General features: G+C 32.4%; 1 protein-coding gene across 2 annotated transcripts in view; it reads left to right on the top strand.

Moving 5' to 3' along the window:
• Window positions 1-9756, top strand: part of LOC129965887 (ATP-binding cassette sub-family C member 4-like) — a 104984-nt gene extending 95228 nt beyond the window's left edge. For both annotated transcript variants that reach the window (XM_056080148.1, XM_056080149.1), the window contains exons 24-27: window positions 182-271; window positions 1960-2132; window positions 5137-5242; window positions 9230-9756. In XM_056080148.1, the coding sequence (XP_055936123.1) occupies window positions 182-271; window positions 1960-2132; window positions 5137-5242; window positions 9230-9535 (675 nt within the window). In that variant the 3' untranslated portion in view covers window positions 9536-9756. The remainder of the gene's footprint in view (window positions 1-181; window positions 272-1959; window positions 2133-5136; window positions 5243-9229) is intronic.
• The last annotated feature ends 5323 nt before the right edge of the window (window positions 9757-15079 follow it).

Below are 15079 nucleotides of genomic sequence, written 5' to 3'. Positions count from 1 at the left end.
AATATTTTTTACTGAAACAAAGCATTTTTTATAATATTATTACTGATTAATATCTTTTGTTTTGTCTAAAACTATTCTATATATGAAGTTGTATCTTTTCCCTTTATCTTTGTGCATTTACAAAAATAATATATATTTTATTCTTTACATTCATTGTGATTCATTTAATAATATTATTTAGGATCCTGTCTTGTTCACCGGTCCAATCCGAAGAAACTTGGATCCTTTCTCCGAGCACAAGGACGACGAATTATGGCAAGCTTTGGATGAGGCAAGTTTTGATTAATCACAGTAAAAACTTCATTAATAGGTGCTTAATTAATAAAATAGTAGCTTTTTGAGATAACTTTAAATCCAAAACTTAGGATTATGATATTAAAAGATGAAGTGCAAATTAGAAACAGAAGAAGAATCAGGCTTAAGATTATGAAGTAAAGTTGAAGTGCAAGCTTAAGAAACTGCAGATTTCTCTTCAAATTCTCTCTTGACCATGACTAAATAATCGGATATGTAATAAAAAAATAACAGGATGTCATTTAGGATGTAAAGCATTAAGGAAGAGACTACACGTAAACCAAGGAAATTGCATTGAAGCCAACGAATGAACGGCTGCTGACTGTCATAAAACTTATCGAGGAATATTCATCTATCTCGGCATATAATATAAACATTGCAATGCTATCTTGCTACTTTGGCCAATTGGAAACTCCATCAGGTGGCATTCCAGATATGGAAATGAGAAACTTACATTTCGGTGGGTGAATCTCGCCTCCTTTGTTGACATAGAAATATATGGGAGTCGAGTTGATGGGTCATACTTCCTACGGCAGGGATTGTATTATTGTTGGCGGTGGTCATTTGCAATCAGTCTTAGTTCCTACATATATACTTTCTATTCGTCGATTATTCCAAGTAACCCGGATGCTTAGGTAAGGCGGGGGCGATTCCGATATGATTTATCTAATGGTAGATTTTCAGTTTTAAGTTCGAAAGAGTATAGCTTTTCCATTCTTAATGATTCGGAGGAAAGGCAGCAGCATCAGAAAATGGTGTATTCCTTGTTTCCTTGCGGCACAATAAAAAGAGAGGCAAGAAATTTAACAACTTCATTTTTAAATGTAGATCACTATTACAAAAATATTGATTGCATTGTGATTAAATTGTCGCATAATGCATTGATTAATTTTTAAAAACCGTATTATATTCGGGAAAGTAACTAAATGCAATGATACTTCACATTATTTTCGAGCATTGTGAGGACCTCGATGGTTTAGTGGTGAAGTCTCAACTTCGATGCCGGGGAGTTCCAGTTTCAAAATATGATTTCGTCCCTATCCCAAGAATCATTTTATAAGAAGATCTGGCGCTCGTTAAATGTGTCAGGAGTAAACTTCCTATCATTATTGTGGTGCAGAAGTTCGCGGAGAGAATGCCAGTTCAAGTATCATTTTGACCATCTAAACGAAATTAAGCGGTATAATCCATAATATGCTTGCCATTGCTTCAAAATAAGACGTTGATATAATTAAGCCAAATCAAATCAAATCAAACAGCACTGTTCATTTGAAGTGGAATTGATAAGTAATGTTCATTAAATCCTCGAATTGCTTTTGGAAATTTTAATACCAGGTGGGAAGCCATTGTCATTTAATCGATGTTTGAAATGATCAAACCAATCTCGGTTATCTTTGAGTAGTTTCGAAAAGCGTCATTTATTGAATGAATGGCAAGTGCTTAAATGCTATTTGTCTTATTTTTTTTTTTTCAGACATTACAAAAAGGCCTGTACTAAAGCATTTAATTGTCAAATTGGCTTGATTCTTATTTTTAAGGTTATTTGAATTAAAATTGAAAAAAAAATTTCAAACCGAATAAGTCATTTCAATTTAGATACAAAATTAACCAATTAAATTAGAGTGGACTGAATTATCCTGGTGCTATCTAATTCTTTCTTTGCAGGCTTATTTGAAGGAATCAATCGAAGAAATGCCCGGCGGTCTGGACACGATCGTTTCGGAAGGTGGCAGCAACTTCAGTGTTGGCCAGAGACAGCTCATTTGTCTCGCCAGGGCAATCCTGCGAAGAAACAGAGTTCTGGTCTTGGATGAAGCGACGGCGAATGTCGATCCCAAGTAAGTTGGCGAATAATGTAGAAATGGTGCATTCAATAATTGAAGAAACATGGACATAATATAAACTGGGATTTTTTAAAATCATTTTGTAGTAGAGACACGGAAACTGAGCAACATGTGTTGCAAAAAGTCATTTGCTTTTGTTTGTGCTGTATGTAACTTTACGAACAGAGCCGCGGTGGCCTGGTGGTAAGGTTTCGGCTTGTGAGCCGTAGGATTTCAGGTTCGAGACCCGATTCCACCGAAGAACCATCGTGTAAGGGGGTCTGTTGCACGTTAAATTCGTCATGCCAAACGTCCTCCCACTGGTGTGGTGTGGAGAGGGTGTGCCAGCTCAGGTGTCGTCCTCGTCATCTGACCGCGGTTCAAAATGACGAGGTCCGTCCCAAAATAGCCCTAGTGTTGCTTTACAACGGGACGTTAATATAACTAAACTAAACTAACTTTACGAACTCTGAATGTAATTTTTGTTCGGTTTGTTACACTTCAACCCCATTTTTATAATCATTTACGCAATCTGTGCAATATTTCATTGATGTAGAAGTGCAATAAGTTCAACTTGCCTAAAAAATGCAATTCCTTTCGAGTTGCCTCTAATAATGTGAATTTTAATTTATTTATTTTGTGAAAATCGTAGTGTTAGAATGCTACTATCGGGATTTTTACTTTTATTTATACGAAGTATAACAAAAGTACTGTAATCGTCAAAAAAAAAAAAAAAAAAAATCAACCTGAAGATTTTGTCGAATTTTCACGTTTTAGATCCCTCCGAATTCCAAAACACACTTTTAGCATTATGTCTACCTGTCTGTGACAAAAATATCTCAAAAAGATGAAATTCCTATCTCTCCTGATGAAATTTGGTATATGGGCTTTATACCAAATTTATAGATATCTACTGAATTTCTGAATGCAATCCATTCAGAGGACATCTGTCTGTCCGGTTGTGCGGATATCAGTTTACTACAAAACAAAGAGGACTAAATGAATAAAATTTGGTACTCAGATTTAACATCTGAAATATAGATACCCGCCACTTTTTACACCAAATAATCTGTCAAGTGGTTGACTTTCTGATGACCTGCATTTCCACAAGCATATGTGTTGTGAATTATGGCACTTTACAAGCCCGCTGACAGTTATCTGTCAGCGATTTAAGCCGAATGAGCGTCTCTTATTTTTACAGTAGCGCCAACTAGGGCCAAGAGTACGATTTCTCTACTCACACGTCACAACCCTTTTTACGGGGCGGACTTCATTCATGCATTTCATTCATTCATCTACAAATCGTTACTTAGACCTGAATCAGAGAATGATCACCTCTGAACCAGTACCCCCCAGTGGCATTACTCTCGACATGGTGGACTTTGTGACCACGACAGATTTATACGTACGCCAGTCACCATACACACGGAGAGTCTTAAGTCGGCGAGGTTCGAACTCGCAACCCAAGGAATGCGAATCCAATGCCCTACCAACCAGGCTATCCCGGCCCTTCCAAAAACATACAAACTGAATTACTCAAAAATGCCATGATTTAAATATATCATATTCTGTATGTGATTACATTTGTAGTTCCATATTAAATTTCGGTTTCAAATGCTCGGTTAAAAGAGATCCAAAATACGTATTCGCACGATAGATTTCGTAAAAACGCTAAATTCAGATCAATAACTAATATTTCGTAACTATTGTTCGCCAGTGCTATGCAAGACACTCGCGACCATAACCAATCTCCAAAATGGGTTTATCGGGTTAAAATTTTTCTACCCTCTAACGGAATACGTCTATTATTTAACGCATAATTTTCAAACTTAATACTGCGGGGATTCTCGTTTAACGATCATAATTATTTACTGAATCTTACTTCATGCGAAACACTCGTTAACCCATCAATAGGTAAAATAGAATGATGCGTTCTATTCCGAAAAAAAAAAAAAAATACTTAAACAAATTTATATAATTTATGATGCATGCTGAAAAGTTAAAAGATATTTGTCTTTGACTCAGCTTCAAAAGTTGGTGAAAATGAGACACAGCACACGTAGATACTGCCTTCTTAGAGTTATGTTTCTCAACATGCCATTCAATCATTTCTCATGCCTGCAACAACTCCCTTATTTCACTGGAAAGTTGCTCTGTTATATTTATTATTTCTTCCTCTTTGTACCAAATCTCCTGCACAGCTTTTTGCTGTGACACAGAATGCAGCTCCATAGGTTCTTAGGTAGTCCTGGTTATATGTTGTTGTTTCTTATGGCACTTGCCGTGGACAAGCTCGCTGTTACGAAGACAGCGATTTTAAGCCGGTCGGGGAGCGTCTCTTATTTGTTTAGTAGCGCCAACTAGGGCCAAGAGTACGACTTTGATACTCACGCATCACTCATTCGCTTGCACAACCCCTTTTTTACAGGAGGGCACATTCATACATTTCACAGATAGAACAACGGGAGAACAACCATACCCAAACCGGGACTCGAACCCAGGACGCCCAAATCACAGGGAAGACGCGCTACCCCTATGCCAGGACACCGGCGTTCTGGCTATATTCTTCCATCAACTTATTGATGTCGTTACTATCCACATCTTTCGCCATAATTGTGACCAGAGACAAAATCCCGAAGTTGAAGACTCCACAGGCACTCAAACCCCTCGGAGTCGCGTTCGACAAGGCTTTCGGACGAAATTTCCGTGTAGATGTACGGCTTCTCTTAAAGAAGCACTGAACACAAGACTGATGTAGATCAGTCTAGCATATGTCTTCTCGTCACTCGTTCTACGAAACATCGCTCGTAAAACGAATCATTTCTTTTTTACATTTTGTTTTGCTCATTATGAGATTTCACCGTACTTAAAGTACTAATTTTCTTTATAGTAATTGATTACACTTACTGTTTACCAGTTTTAAGATGTTTACAATTAATGACAAGAGCTTAAACAGCATTTTTTTAAATAAAAATTAAAGAATTTTCTGTCTTAATTTTTGGATTTCCATTTTTTCCAGCACGGACAGCCTTATTCAGGAAACGATACGAGATCGATTTGCACATTGCACCGTCTTAACCATCGCTCATCGTCTTCACACTATCATGGATTCAGACAGAGTTCTGGTGAGTGTTTTATCTTCGTTTTTTTTAGAAATGATATTTTTATTTTACCCATACCAGATTTATAATTATTTTAAATTCTTACATAAAATAACTTATTTATATTTATAACAAGAAAATAAGTAAAAGAAAACTGACAATATTTAATTTTGTATTTACAGTTTTATTTGATAATTATGTAAATCTTTTAAGTTTTGAGGTTTTTGGTTTAGTTTTCTGGTGCAAGAACCATTTTTGGCCATACTGCGCCATTTAAATTTTGAGGATGTCACTCAACACGCTTTCATTTCTGCTGAGTCATTTCTTTTAACTCCTTTTGCCGGTTTAATTTCTAATGAGGTGATGCGAGCCGTTTGGGATTATTGCATTTTATTTTCAGTCCATATAATTGTGTGAAGGACACCTGATTATTTTCGGATGCGAAAACCCTATGCGCTTTTGCATGCGCACGAGGAAGCGCATGCAAAAGATTACCAGATGGGTAATCGATGAAAATTAATGCTTTTATCTCTCAAAACATTTATAAAAAATGATTTTAGTTTTATCTTAAGATCAAAAAATTATATTTTCTAATTATCCATTTCTATATCATATCATTCTCTGTTTTAATATTTTTTTTAAAATTGCATTTGACATACAATCGGTGGCAATTCTTGGGGAAGGAGAAGAATCGCCTACCTCACCAACCTGACGCACTCTCTAAATGAGTTTGGATATCACAAATGGCGTCGTAAAAGGCGTTGAAGCACTTTTGCTAAATAAGTGAAATATCGGTTAATAGGAAGAGTAGCCGTTTCTTCAGATTCACCGAATGTTTTTAAACATTATGATGGAATTCAAATTCATCTACTAAAAAAATTAATGGCTTATTTTTTAATTCCGTAACAGGATTTTCACTTGAGCTTTCATTTCGTAATGTATACACCTTTTAATTTACAATAAATGGATTCAGTTTGTTCAGTTCAGTTATATTAACGTCCCGTTGTAAAGCAACACTAGGGCTATTTTGGGACGGACCTCGTCATTTTGAACAGCGGTCAGATGACGAGGACGACACCTGAGCTGGCACCACGCTCTCCACACCACACCACACCAGTGGGAGGAAGTTTGGCCCGGAAGAGTTTAACGTGCACCAGACCCGCTTACACAACAGTTCTTGTGAATTGATGAAACTGACGGCGATGAGATACGCCAGTCTGCATCGCGATACAAGAAAGCAGAAGGAAACGAAATTTTTCTCTTCATTGGTTTTACAATTAGATTTTGACAGGGATGTCTTTGACACTTGTCGATTTAGAATAGGGAAGTTTAGGTATCTTTAAAAGAATGTGGTAAGCATTAAGGATTTTTATCACTTCACTCGAAGCGTGTAAAAATACTGAAACTTGCAGTTCTATAGAGCTCGTGTAGCAATAAATAAATTTAAAAAAATAGATTTGGAGCGGGCCATTTTAGAATGAAGTTAATATGGGCTAAATTAAGAGAAAAATTTAAAAATTAATTAAATTTAAATTAGATTTTAAAATATCATTACATATATTTGGTTTTGAATCTGTGTAAGGAAAGATGTTTTATATTTTTCACATGTGCAGTTAAAATTTATTTACTTGAAATATATTACCTCGAACAAATTTTTAAAAAGCAATATTTCTATATATTCTGCTAATTTCTTATTATTCATTTGAAAACTCTAAATTTTATGAGCTAAAAACTTGCAGGAATTTATATATATATATTTTAAAGTTTTATTTTTTTTAAACAATGCAATTTTTAAGAAAATGCATGAAAATATTGTTTAAAAAAATTAAACTATTGTCGAAAGTTTCAAGTTTACTTTTTTCGCAACATGTTGAACCAAACTACTTTTCTCCATCAATTTCTAGTCGTTCCCCTGAATGCTTGTTGTGGCTGAAATTTTCACTGTAAAATATGAGACAAAGTACACGTTTTATCTTTCTGAAGTTCAAAGTTAGTTTGTTCAGCCTGTCTTCTGTAGATTTGAGGAAAATTGTGTAGGCACGTGTCTAGAATAGTATATTTAAATATAATGGTAAATGAACCAAAACAGAAAGATGTGTTGATGTGATTCAAAAAGTTTTACTTATGATAAAATGACATTATAAATTTCAAATTTGAAAAAAATTATTATTATTATTGTTTTTTCATTTTAATATTGAGAAAAATGTTTCTTTTTTAAATTAATCAGCATTTATTTTTATAATTATCAATACATGTCCTGACTTTCTGATTTCGATCAAAGTTATTATTTTGTAGAAAATTGAATTAAACTTATTGGAATAACTTCAAAGTAAAAAAGTATTTAGTAACATGATCAAAGAATTGCCTTGTGGAATAAGCAATAGAGTCAAAAAGACATTTTTGAAACATTTGCTCTTGATGTTGGTTAGATAAATTGCTCCTTACAATCAAACCACTCTAATATGTATTTTAAAATCTAATTTAAATCTTAATTGATTTCCAAATTTTTATTTTAAATTAGCCTTTATTAATCATTCTAAAATGTGCTGTTATTTCCTGACCCAATTCAAGCTTTTTATTTACAAGCGTTCTAGAAAACTGATGATTTCAGCATTTTCTCACGCACCAGGCGAAAGGATTTTTTTTTAAATCTTACAACATTTTTTAAAAAATATACCCAAGATTCCCTTTCCTAAATCGACACATGTAAATGAAATCCCTATCAAAATCTTATAGTAAAATCGCTGATAGGAAAAATTTATCTCTCTTTTGCTCTTGTGTCGCGATGTAAACTGATGCATTTCTTACCACTTGTACAAATTCTCTGTACAAATGAAGCCTTCCGAGAAAATAAATCGAAGTTGTAATTTCAAAAGTTCCTTCTTTTCATCTACGCATCTGCAAAATTATGTTATATATAATCACACATTCAGGGTGCCTTAAAAAATGGAACAATCGTTTATTTCCTTTATTATTACAATATATTTCCAATTGCTACATTTCACTAAATAAGGCACCAGAAGGAAAATACTCAGGTTTCTGCAGAGGAGGGTAAATAAAGTTAGAAAAAATAAGCTTCAATATTATTTCCATAGCGAAAAAGTTTCAGAGAATAAAATGTTTTACTAATATCCACGTATGCACATATAAAATTGCATTATTCTGTCTGTAATATTCGCTGAAATGTTAAAAGGCAAATGTGTTGATTTTGATCCTTTTTCCATGCCTCTGACTGGTGTAAGAGTGAGAGTTCCATTGTTATTTTCAAGGTTAATATGCATATACGGTAAAAGATTATTAAAAGGACTGGATCAAAAAAATAACGCACTTATTATTTTTAAAAATTTGATGAAAGTTAATCATGAAATAATTGAAGCCATAGGATAAAAGAAGGTAGGCTATCGTATGGCCTATAAGCGAAATCTAATTGAACTGCAAACGCGGGATCGAACATGAAAATTTTGCTTGGTAGTCTGAAGCTCTAATCACTATTCCGTCTCTGATATAGGCTATGCAAATCCTGTATAGCCCTTTGTCCATATTTAGTTATAAATTTTGTGTGTGTGTAAAATCGCGTTTTTCCTGGAAAGACATTTATATAGATAAATTTAAAACGCAAAACTTTATATAAATATAAAATTTGATCCAGATCGTTTGAACTTTGAGATACATGAAATAAATTTAAATGAACAATTCTCGTTAAAGTTATAAAATATACGTTTGGTGTATATCTAAATAACGTTAAATATAAACGTAGGGAACTTGGTCAAAACAGACCTGACAAAAAAATTTGCTATCCTAATATTATGATTTACAGAATTTATTTTTTACAAAATGATGCTAATAACATTCTTTTAATTGGCCTCTCAATTCAGCACCTTTGGCAACTAACAAATCTAATCTGCCTAATCGAAAATCCGCCATTAGACCAGAGCAAACGATATGATTCCTCAAAATTTTAAAAGACGATTTAGCAATAGATCGCCAGTCTAAACTGATACTTCTTTACAGGTGCTGGATGCTGGTGAAGTGAAAGAATTTGACTCACCTTTCGTTCTACTCCAGAACCGGAACAGCCTGTTCTCCCACATGGTGCAGATGACGGGCCCCGGCATGGCCCAGCAACTGAGGGAAGTCGCCCGAAATGCCTACCTCAAAAACGCAGCGAATACGAAAAAAGAAGGCAGCATAGGTCCTGGCGACGAGTACATAGAAATGAATGGATCTGCTCGTCATATAATCAATGGTGGGGTTCTGAACACCCCAGTTGGGCAAGTGACCGAAGTGCATGAAAATACAGAGATGACGTATTTATAGCGATGTTTTTAATACTTTAGGTGTACAAGGACTTGTAAATAGAATTTAAAAACTGCTCTGTGCACTCCATTGGATTATAAATGAAACTACAATAGGAGAGTATTTTTAGCAATCAGTTAAGGAGGCCTGGTTATTTGTATGATATCGTGGATTTTATTTATATGTACAAATATAATACAATTAGGTATTCGGAATGCGGAAATAAATTTATTTTCGTAAAAGTTTTGTGATTTTTTTATTAATAACTACTTTCGCCACAGAATATCCCCGAACTTGGAATCTCAAGGATTCCCTGTCGGTTGAAAGGATATACGTGGGAGTATTTATTAAAATTTTAAAAAATACACATAAAAAGACAAAATATCAATATACACACAAAAAGTAACTATATGCAATATTATAATGATGAAGGAGGTGTTCGGTGGGGGGGGGGGTATGAGTAGATGAAATCTATTGAAGTTAATATACTCTGGAGAAGAGCTTGGTTGGGAAATGAAACGAAAATTTATCCTGTGCTTGGGTCTGGAGAAATCAATTCCCCGTTCTCTTGTAGGAACCGCACAAGATTTCTAATTTTAACCTTGGACATCTTGTTCCTCATAACGTTGGTCCACCAGATATTTTCTAGGTCGTGGGTGGGTTTTTTGAGATGAAAAGATGTGGCGAGAGGGCAGCTAGTGGCATAATGAAGGGGATCGCCTACTTCGCCGCAGCCACATTGACCCGATCCTTTTATATTGAGTCTCTTGAAATATGAAGGGAAAGGGCCATGGCCAGTTGCAAAGATAATGTCAAGCCTATTCCAAGAGGATGGGTTAAAGGACACTTTCCAGATGATTTGATGGATGTTTCTGCCAGTTGAGCCATTGTCCCATTCTTCTTGCCATCGCTGTAGGCTAAATTTATTAATAACTGACAATATCAATTACATTCATATTCTTAACGATATGAGTGAACGGATTCTTCTGCTAAAAATATTTCTAAGCGAGAGCAACACCTCCCCACCCACTAGTATTAATTTTTTATAAAAGTTATCCACTCGATTGCATTTTAATTTTTAAAGTAGTTGCAATTAAATACTACACATTTTTTCAAAAAAAAAAAAATATTGTGGCAAATGAAATTTTGTAATTGTTATAGTAAACTCTCCCTTAACAAGCATAATTTGTTTCCAAATCTTACTTGTAATGCGAAATTATTTTTCACATAGGATCAATGTAAAATAGAAGAATGCATTCCATTCCGAAAAAAAATAAATTATAATGTATTTCTTTAACTAAAAAGTAAGTAAAGACATGTGTTTTTGCCAATATTTACAAATTTTGCGAAAACCACAGTATTATCGTTAAATATATTTATAACAAGCCTAGCCACAACCTTATTTGAAAGAGGTTTCTAAACATGCAATGCAACAGTTTTCCATGCTTTCAATATGTCCTTTATATTTTCTTGTGTGCAGCCGACCACCCCGCCACTTCTGAACGAAGTAGTAACGACAGAATTTGTTGTGGCCGATGTCTATCTTAAATATAACCCATCCATAACACCGGCAGATTCACCGAACTGACATCCTCTTCGAGGGCTCTTGCCAAACAAAGTGGTCAATCTCTGACCTTCCTCCTCATTTTCCTTCTGTTTACCTATCATCCTGTTAAACGAGGAACAGGCCACCACTTTTAGAATATCTTCCCTAAATGCTCGATATTCCTTGATTCTCGTTCCACAACAATAGAAATCCAAATACTTTAAACCTTTCAAATAGTTGATAAAAAATTGACAATTTTTAACATCATGTCCTTCAGTGTTTTAAGATTATCTGATGCGATCAGTCATCATTTTCAACTTTTAGATTTTTAATTCCGATATTTTTTACGCATTCCTTTAAGCAATGATAAACAGTTCCATTTCCTTCATCGATGTATTTATTTTCCAGCATTCTTTTAAAGCTTTGGGAATATGCGGGGAATCTTTCATGTCCTGGTATAATTTGGATTATCAAAGAACTGATTATCTTCTTATTTTTAGTTTTGTATTAGGAATAAAGTATCTCTTATATCACTTCAAGATTGGTGCTGTATTGAGGTATTTATATATTCCTCTGCTGATCAAATCTCCTCCACTGCTATGATACAGAATATAGTTCTTAGCTTTGCCTGTATTTGTGCTCGCATTTATTGAAATACTTCTCCCTCATAACACAATTTGAGATTAGGGAATATACCGCTCACCAGAGTGCCTCGCATTTTTTCGAAACATCTATTATCTGTATATTTTACAATTCCACTCTGAATTTAAAAGCATCAACAAACACTAAAGACAGATTGAGATATAGACAAGATTCCGAAAGTGACGCCACGATGTCGCCTTCTCAATCGTTTGGCAAAACATCGCTTGCTAAAAAGTTTATATTAGATATAACATTATTTTGGTTGAAGCAGAGTGCAGGTTTGAAGACAGACGAGAAATTATATAATGTAAGTCACAAATCTAAACTTAAAAAAAAAGTTAACGAAATTTGACTATCGAGAACAGATGTGGATAATTTAATGTACAAATTTTTATCACATTAATTTTTAAAAATGCTAACATTTACTTGTCTAATTTCTTTTTACTGCTAGTATTTAAAACTTTTATTGAATTAGAATTATATTCCTTAATTAATAATTTTTTAGTAATATTTACAAAGTAAACAAATTATTTACTTTTTCTTTCTACTACATTAATAATAAATTTCTCTTTTCAATATTTTCTTTCTTTCTTTAATAATTTATTATCAAAAAGCCTCCTTCCTTAAATCTGATCTTCTCAGAATTAATTCTTAATTTCTTCAGTAATTCTCATCTTCCATTTGGCCAATAGTATTTCCAAAACATTTTTAAAATAAAATAAAAATCTCTATTGGACAGGATTAGGATAAAGACTTTGTCGAATATTTAACTTTTCCCTCATTCTAAATTTTTTCTCAATTTCATTACTCTCTTAAACCGTTTGATTCAATAATCTTTGTATTTCCTGTTATAAAATGACAGTTTTCTGCATTTCCCATCTGTACAGTATATTAAAATAACACTTTTAAATATTAAGATATTTCTAGCTCCCACAGATTTAAATGACTAAACATAATATTTAATTTAAATGTGAATGATAAAATTTTAAAAAGTTTCGGTGGACACACTTTTATTAACGTGTAAAAATGTAGAAAATTTTTTAAATTAGGAAAATGAATCTCAAAACAACTTAAGACTACTAAACACATTCATTATTAACAAATTATTAATAATAATAATGGAAAGTTTTTCATATAAATAAATTGATTTCGATACAGTATTTTATCCGGTGTATTTTTTGTGCCATTTTCGATAAATGAATTTTTTCTACCATTTAGAACTTTATTAAATGTATGTTTTATTTTTTCCTTTTCAATCTTTGATTACCTTTTATTATACAAGCATTTTACTCTATATTAGCTTAATGAAGAAATGAAAATCCAATATACTGAGTATAAAAATTCTCAAAATAGAGTTTATATAGTTTTTAATTCTGTGCACACTCATATTCCAAGAGCGAAACATTATTGACATTCCACAGTTAGTTAATAGTTTAACATATTCAATACAAAGATAGATTAAAAAAAAGGGGTATTGAAAAAGGAAACTTTATTAATTAATTAATTAATTATTGGAAATTTATATTAATTTATTTTTATTCTTACAAAAACATATATATACAAAAGCATGCTTGTAATACTCGGATAAAGCATTTGAATTTGTCTCTTAGGGGAGATCTATAACTCCGAGGGAAAGATATTGCACCTGACAAATAAAATATTAAACTATAAAAGCCTTCATTTATGCATTTTTAAAAATAAACATGCAAATATCGAATGATTCATACACTATTATGATATTGCTTGGCTCCAAACACCTGTTTGTTTTGTCAACAAAGTGTGATTCATTATAAATAAATTAATATTTCCCAATATGGTTTTATACAATTTGTCTACTATTTTATATCTTGATAAAAGTTATTTGTGCCAGATGAAGATGTCTGTACAATTTGTATACAGATTAAAAAAATAAAAAGGATAGAGCTCCTCTCATTTTTTTTTTTACCAAGAAAAGATACAATTTATAATCGACAATTACTCGGAAAATGGGTGGGGTGGGATGAAAGGTGGACAAAATTAATGCAATGAGTGTAAATAAAGGGATTTTCTTCCCATTATATCTAGATAATTAAAAAAAAAAAAACTGTGGCTGATAGAGACAAAATATTTACATATCAGATCAAGTTTATATTATATATATATATATACCAGAAAGAAAAAGCTATATATTGTATACCAATGTTATTTTTATGTTATAAATCTAACGAGTTTAAATTGCATTATGAAATGTAAAAAGAAGCTGTAAAGCAGCAAGATTCTTAGAATTAATTACCTAATTATCAAAAACCTAAATATGAACTATTTAAATCTGCATTTAATCTGAATACTGCCTATAAAATAGCATAATGAAACACATAAATCTGATCTTCCAGTATAATTCAGCAAAACAAATTTATTTGTTACACAATTTCTCTTTTCAACAGATTAGATGAAATAGAATTGTTTTTATAATTTCATGTTTTTATGATCTATGTTAACAATGATGAAAGTTTTCTTCAGGAAGTCATAAAAGTAAATTTAATAATGATGTAATTTCTTATTCTTCAAATTTGATAGCACTAGGTTGATCTTTTATGTTTAACATGTTTATATGTGGCGTTTTTTTAAAAATTATTGTATTCGTCATATTTTTAATTATTATATAAAAATATTATGGTTTAGGAATGGTGTTGGTGAGATAGCATATGTATTAGTACTTAATATACAATAAACTTGGACTTTAAACGGTTCTATTATGAACAAAACTGGGCGCAGTGTAACTTTAAGTACCTTTTGGTTTTAAATTCTTTAATGTTTGTTTACAAATAAGTAAAAAAAAAAATGCCAATAATTGTTTTAATTACTAATTAAAATGGTAATGAATAAACCCGAATTCAAATATATCATCAGTCTGTCTTGAATAAGCTTGCAAATATAAAAAAAAATTTTAATTTGTGCATGAAAACTGGTTTGTTACAGTTACTTATTTCTTATTTACTTTCAAGTAAATAATACTGTTAATGAATACTGTATTTGGAGATAACTTTTTTTTCATTTTCTACTACAAATAAATATTTCTGAAGGACTATTTTTAAGTAGAAAGAAGAGGTGAAATAAAAACAGTTGAAACAAGAGATTACTTTTTTAACATTTGTTCAAATTTTTTTTGCAAAAGTTACATGACAGTGATAATCAAAACTATTGAATAACAGAAATTTGACATTAAGTGAAATCTAAAATATGCACTAAGTAATTCAACATCTTTGCATTTTGCATTACTGTGCATTTTAAAATGACTAATGATGTTTTTTTTTTTGCCAGTCAGTTTCAAAAGAAGCATGGAAAAAATAACTGGCAGAATAGATGTTTAATAAATGCAATATTCCTTTCACAAAATA

The sequence above is a fragment of the Argiope bruennichi genome, chromosome 4 (genome assembly GCF_947563725.1).
Source record: "Argiope bruennichi chromosome 4, qqArgBrue1.1, whole genome shotgun sequence".
Classification (NCBI taxonomy): Eukaryota; Metazoa; Arthropoda; class Arachnida; order Araneae; family Araneidae; genus Argiope; species Argiope bruennichi.
The sequence above is the reverse complement of the archived record's forward strand: the minus strand, read 5'-3'. Positions and strand labels throughout refer to the sequence as shown.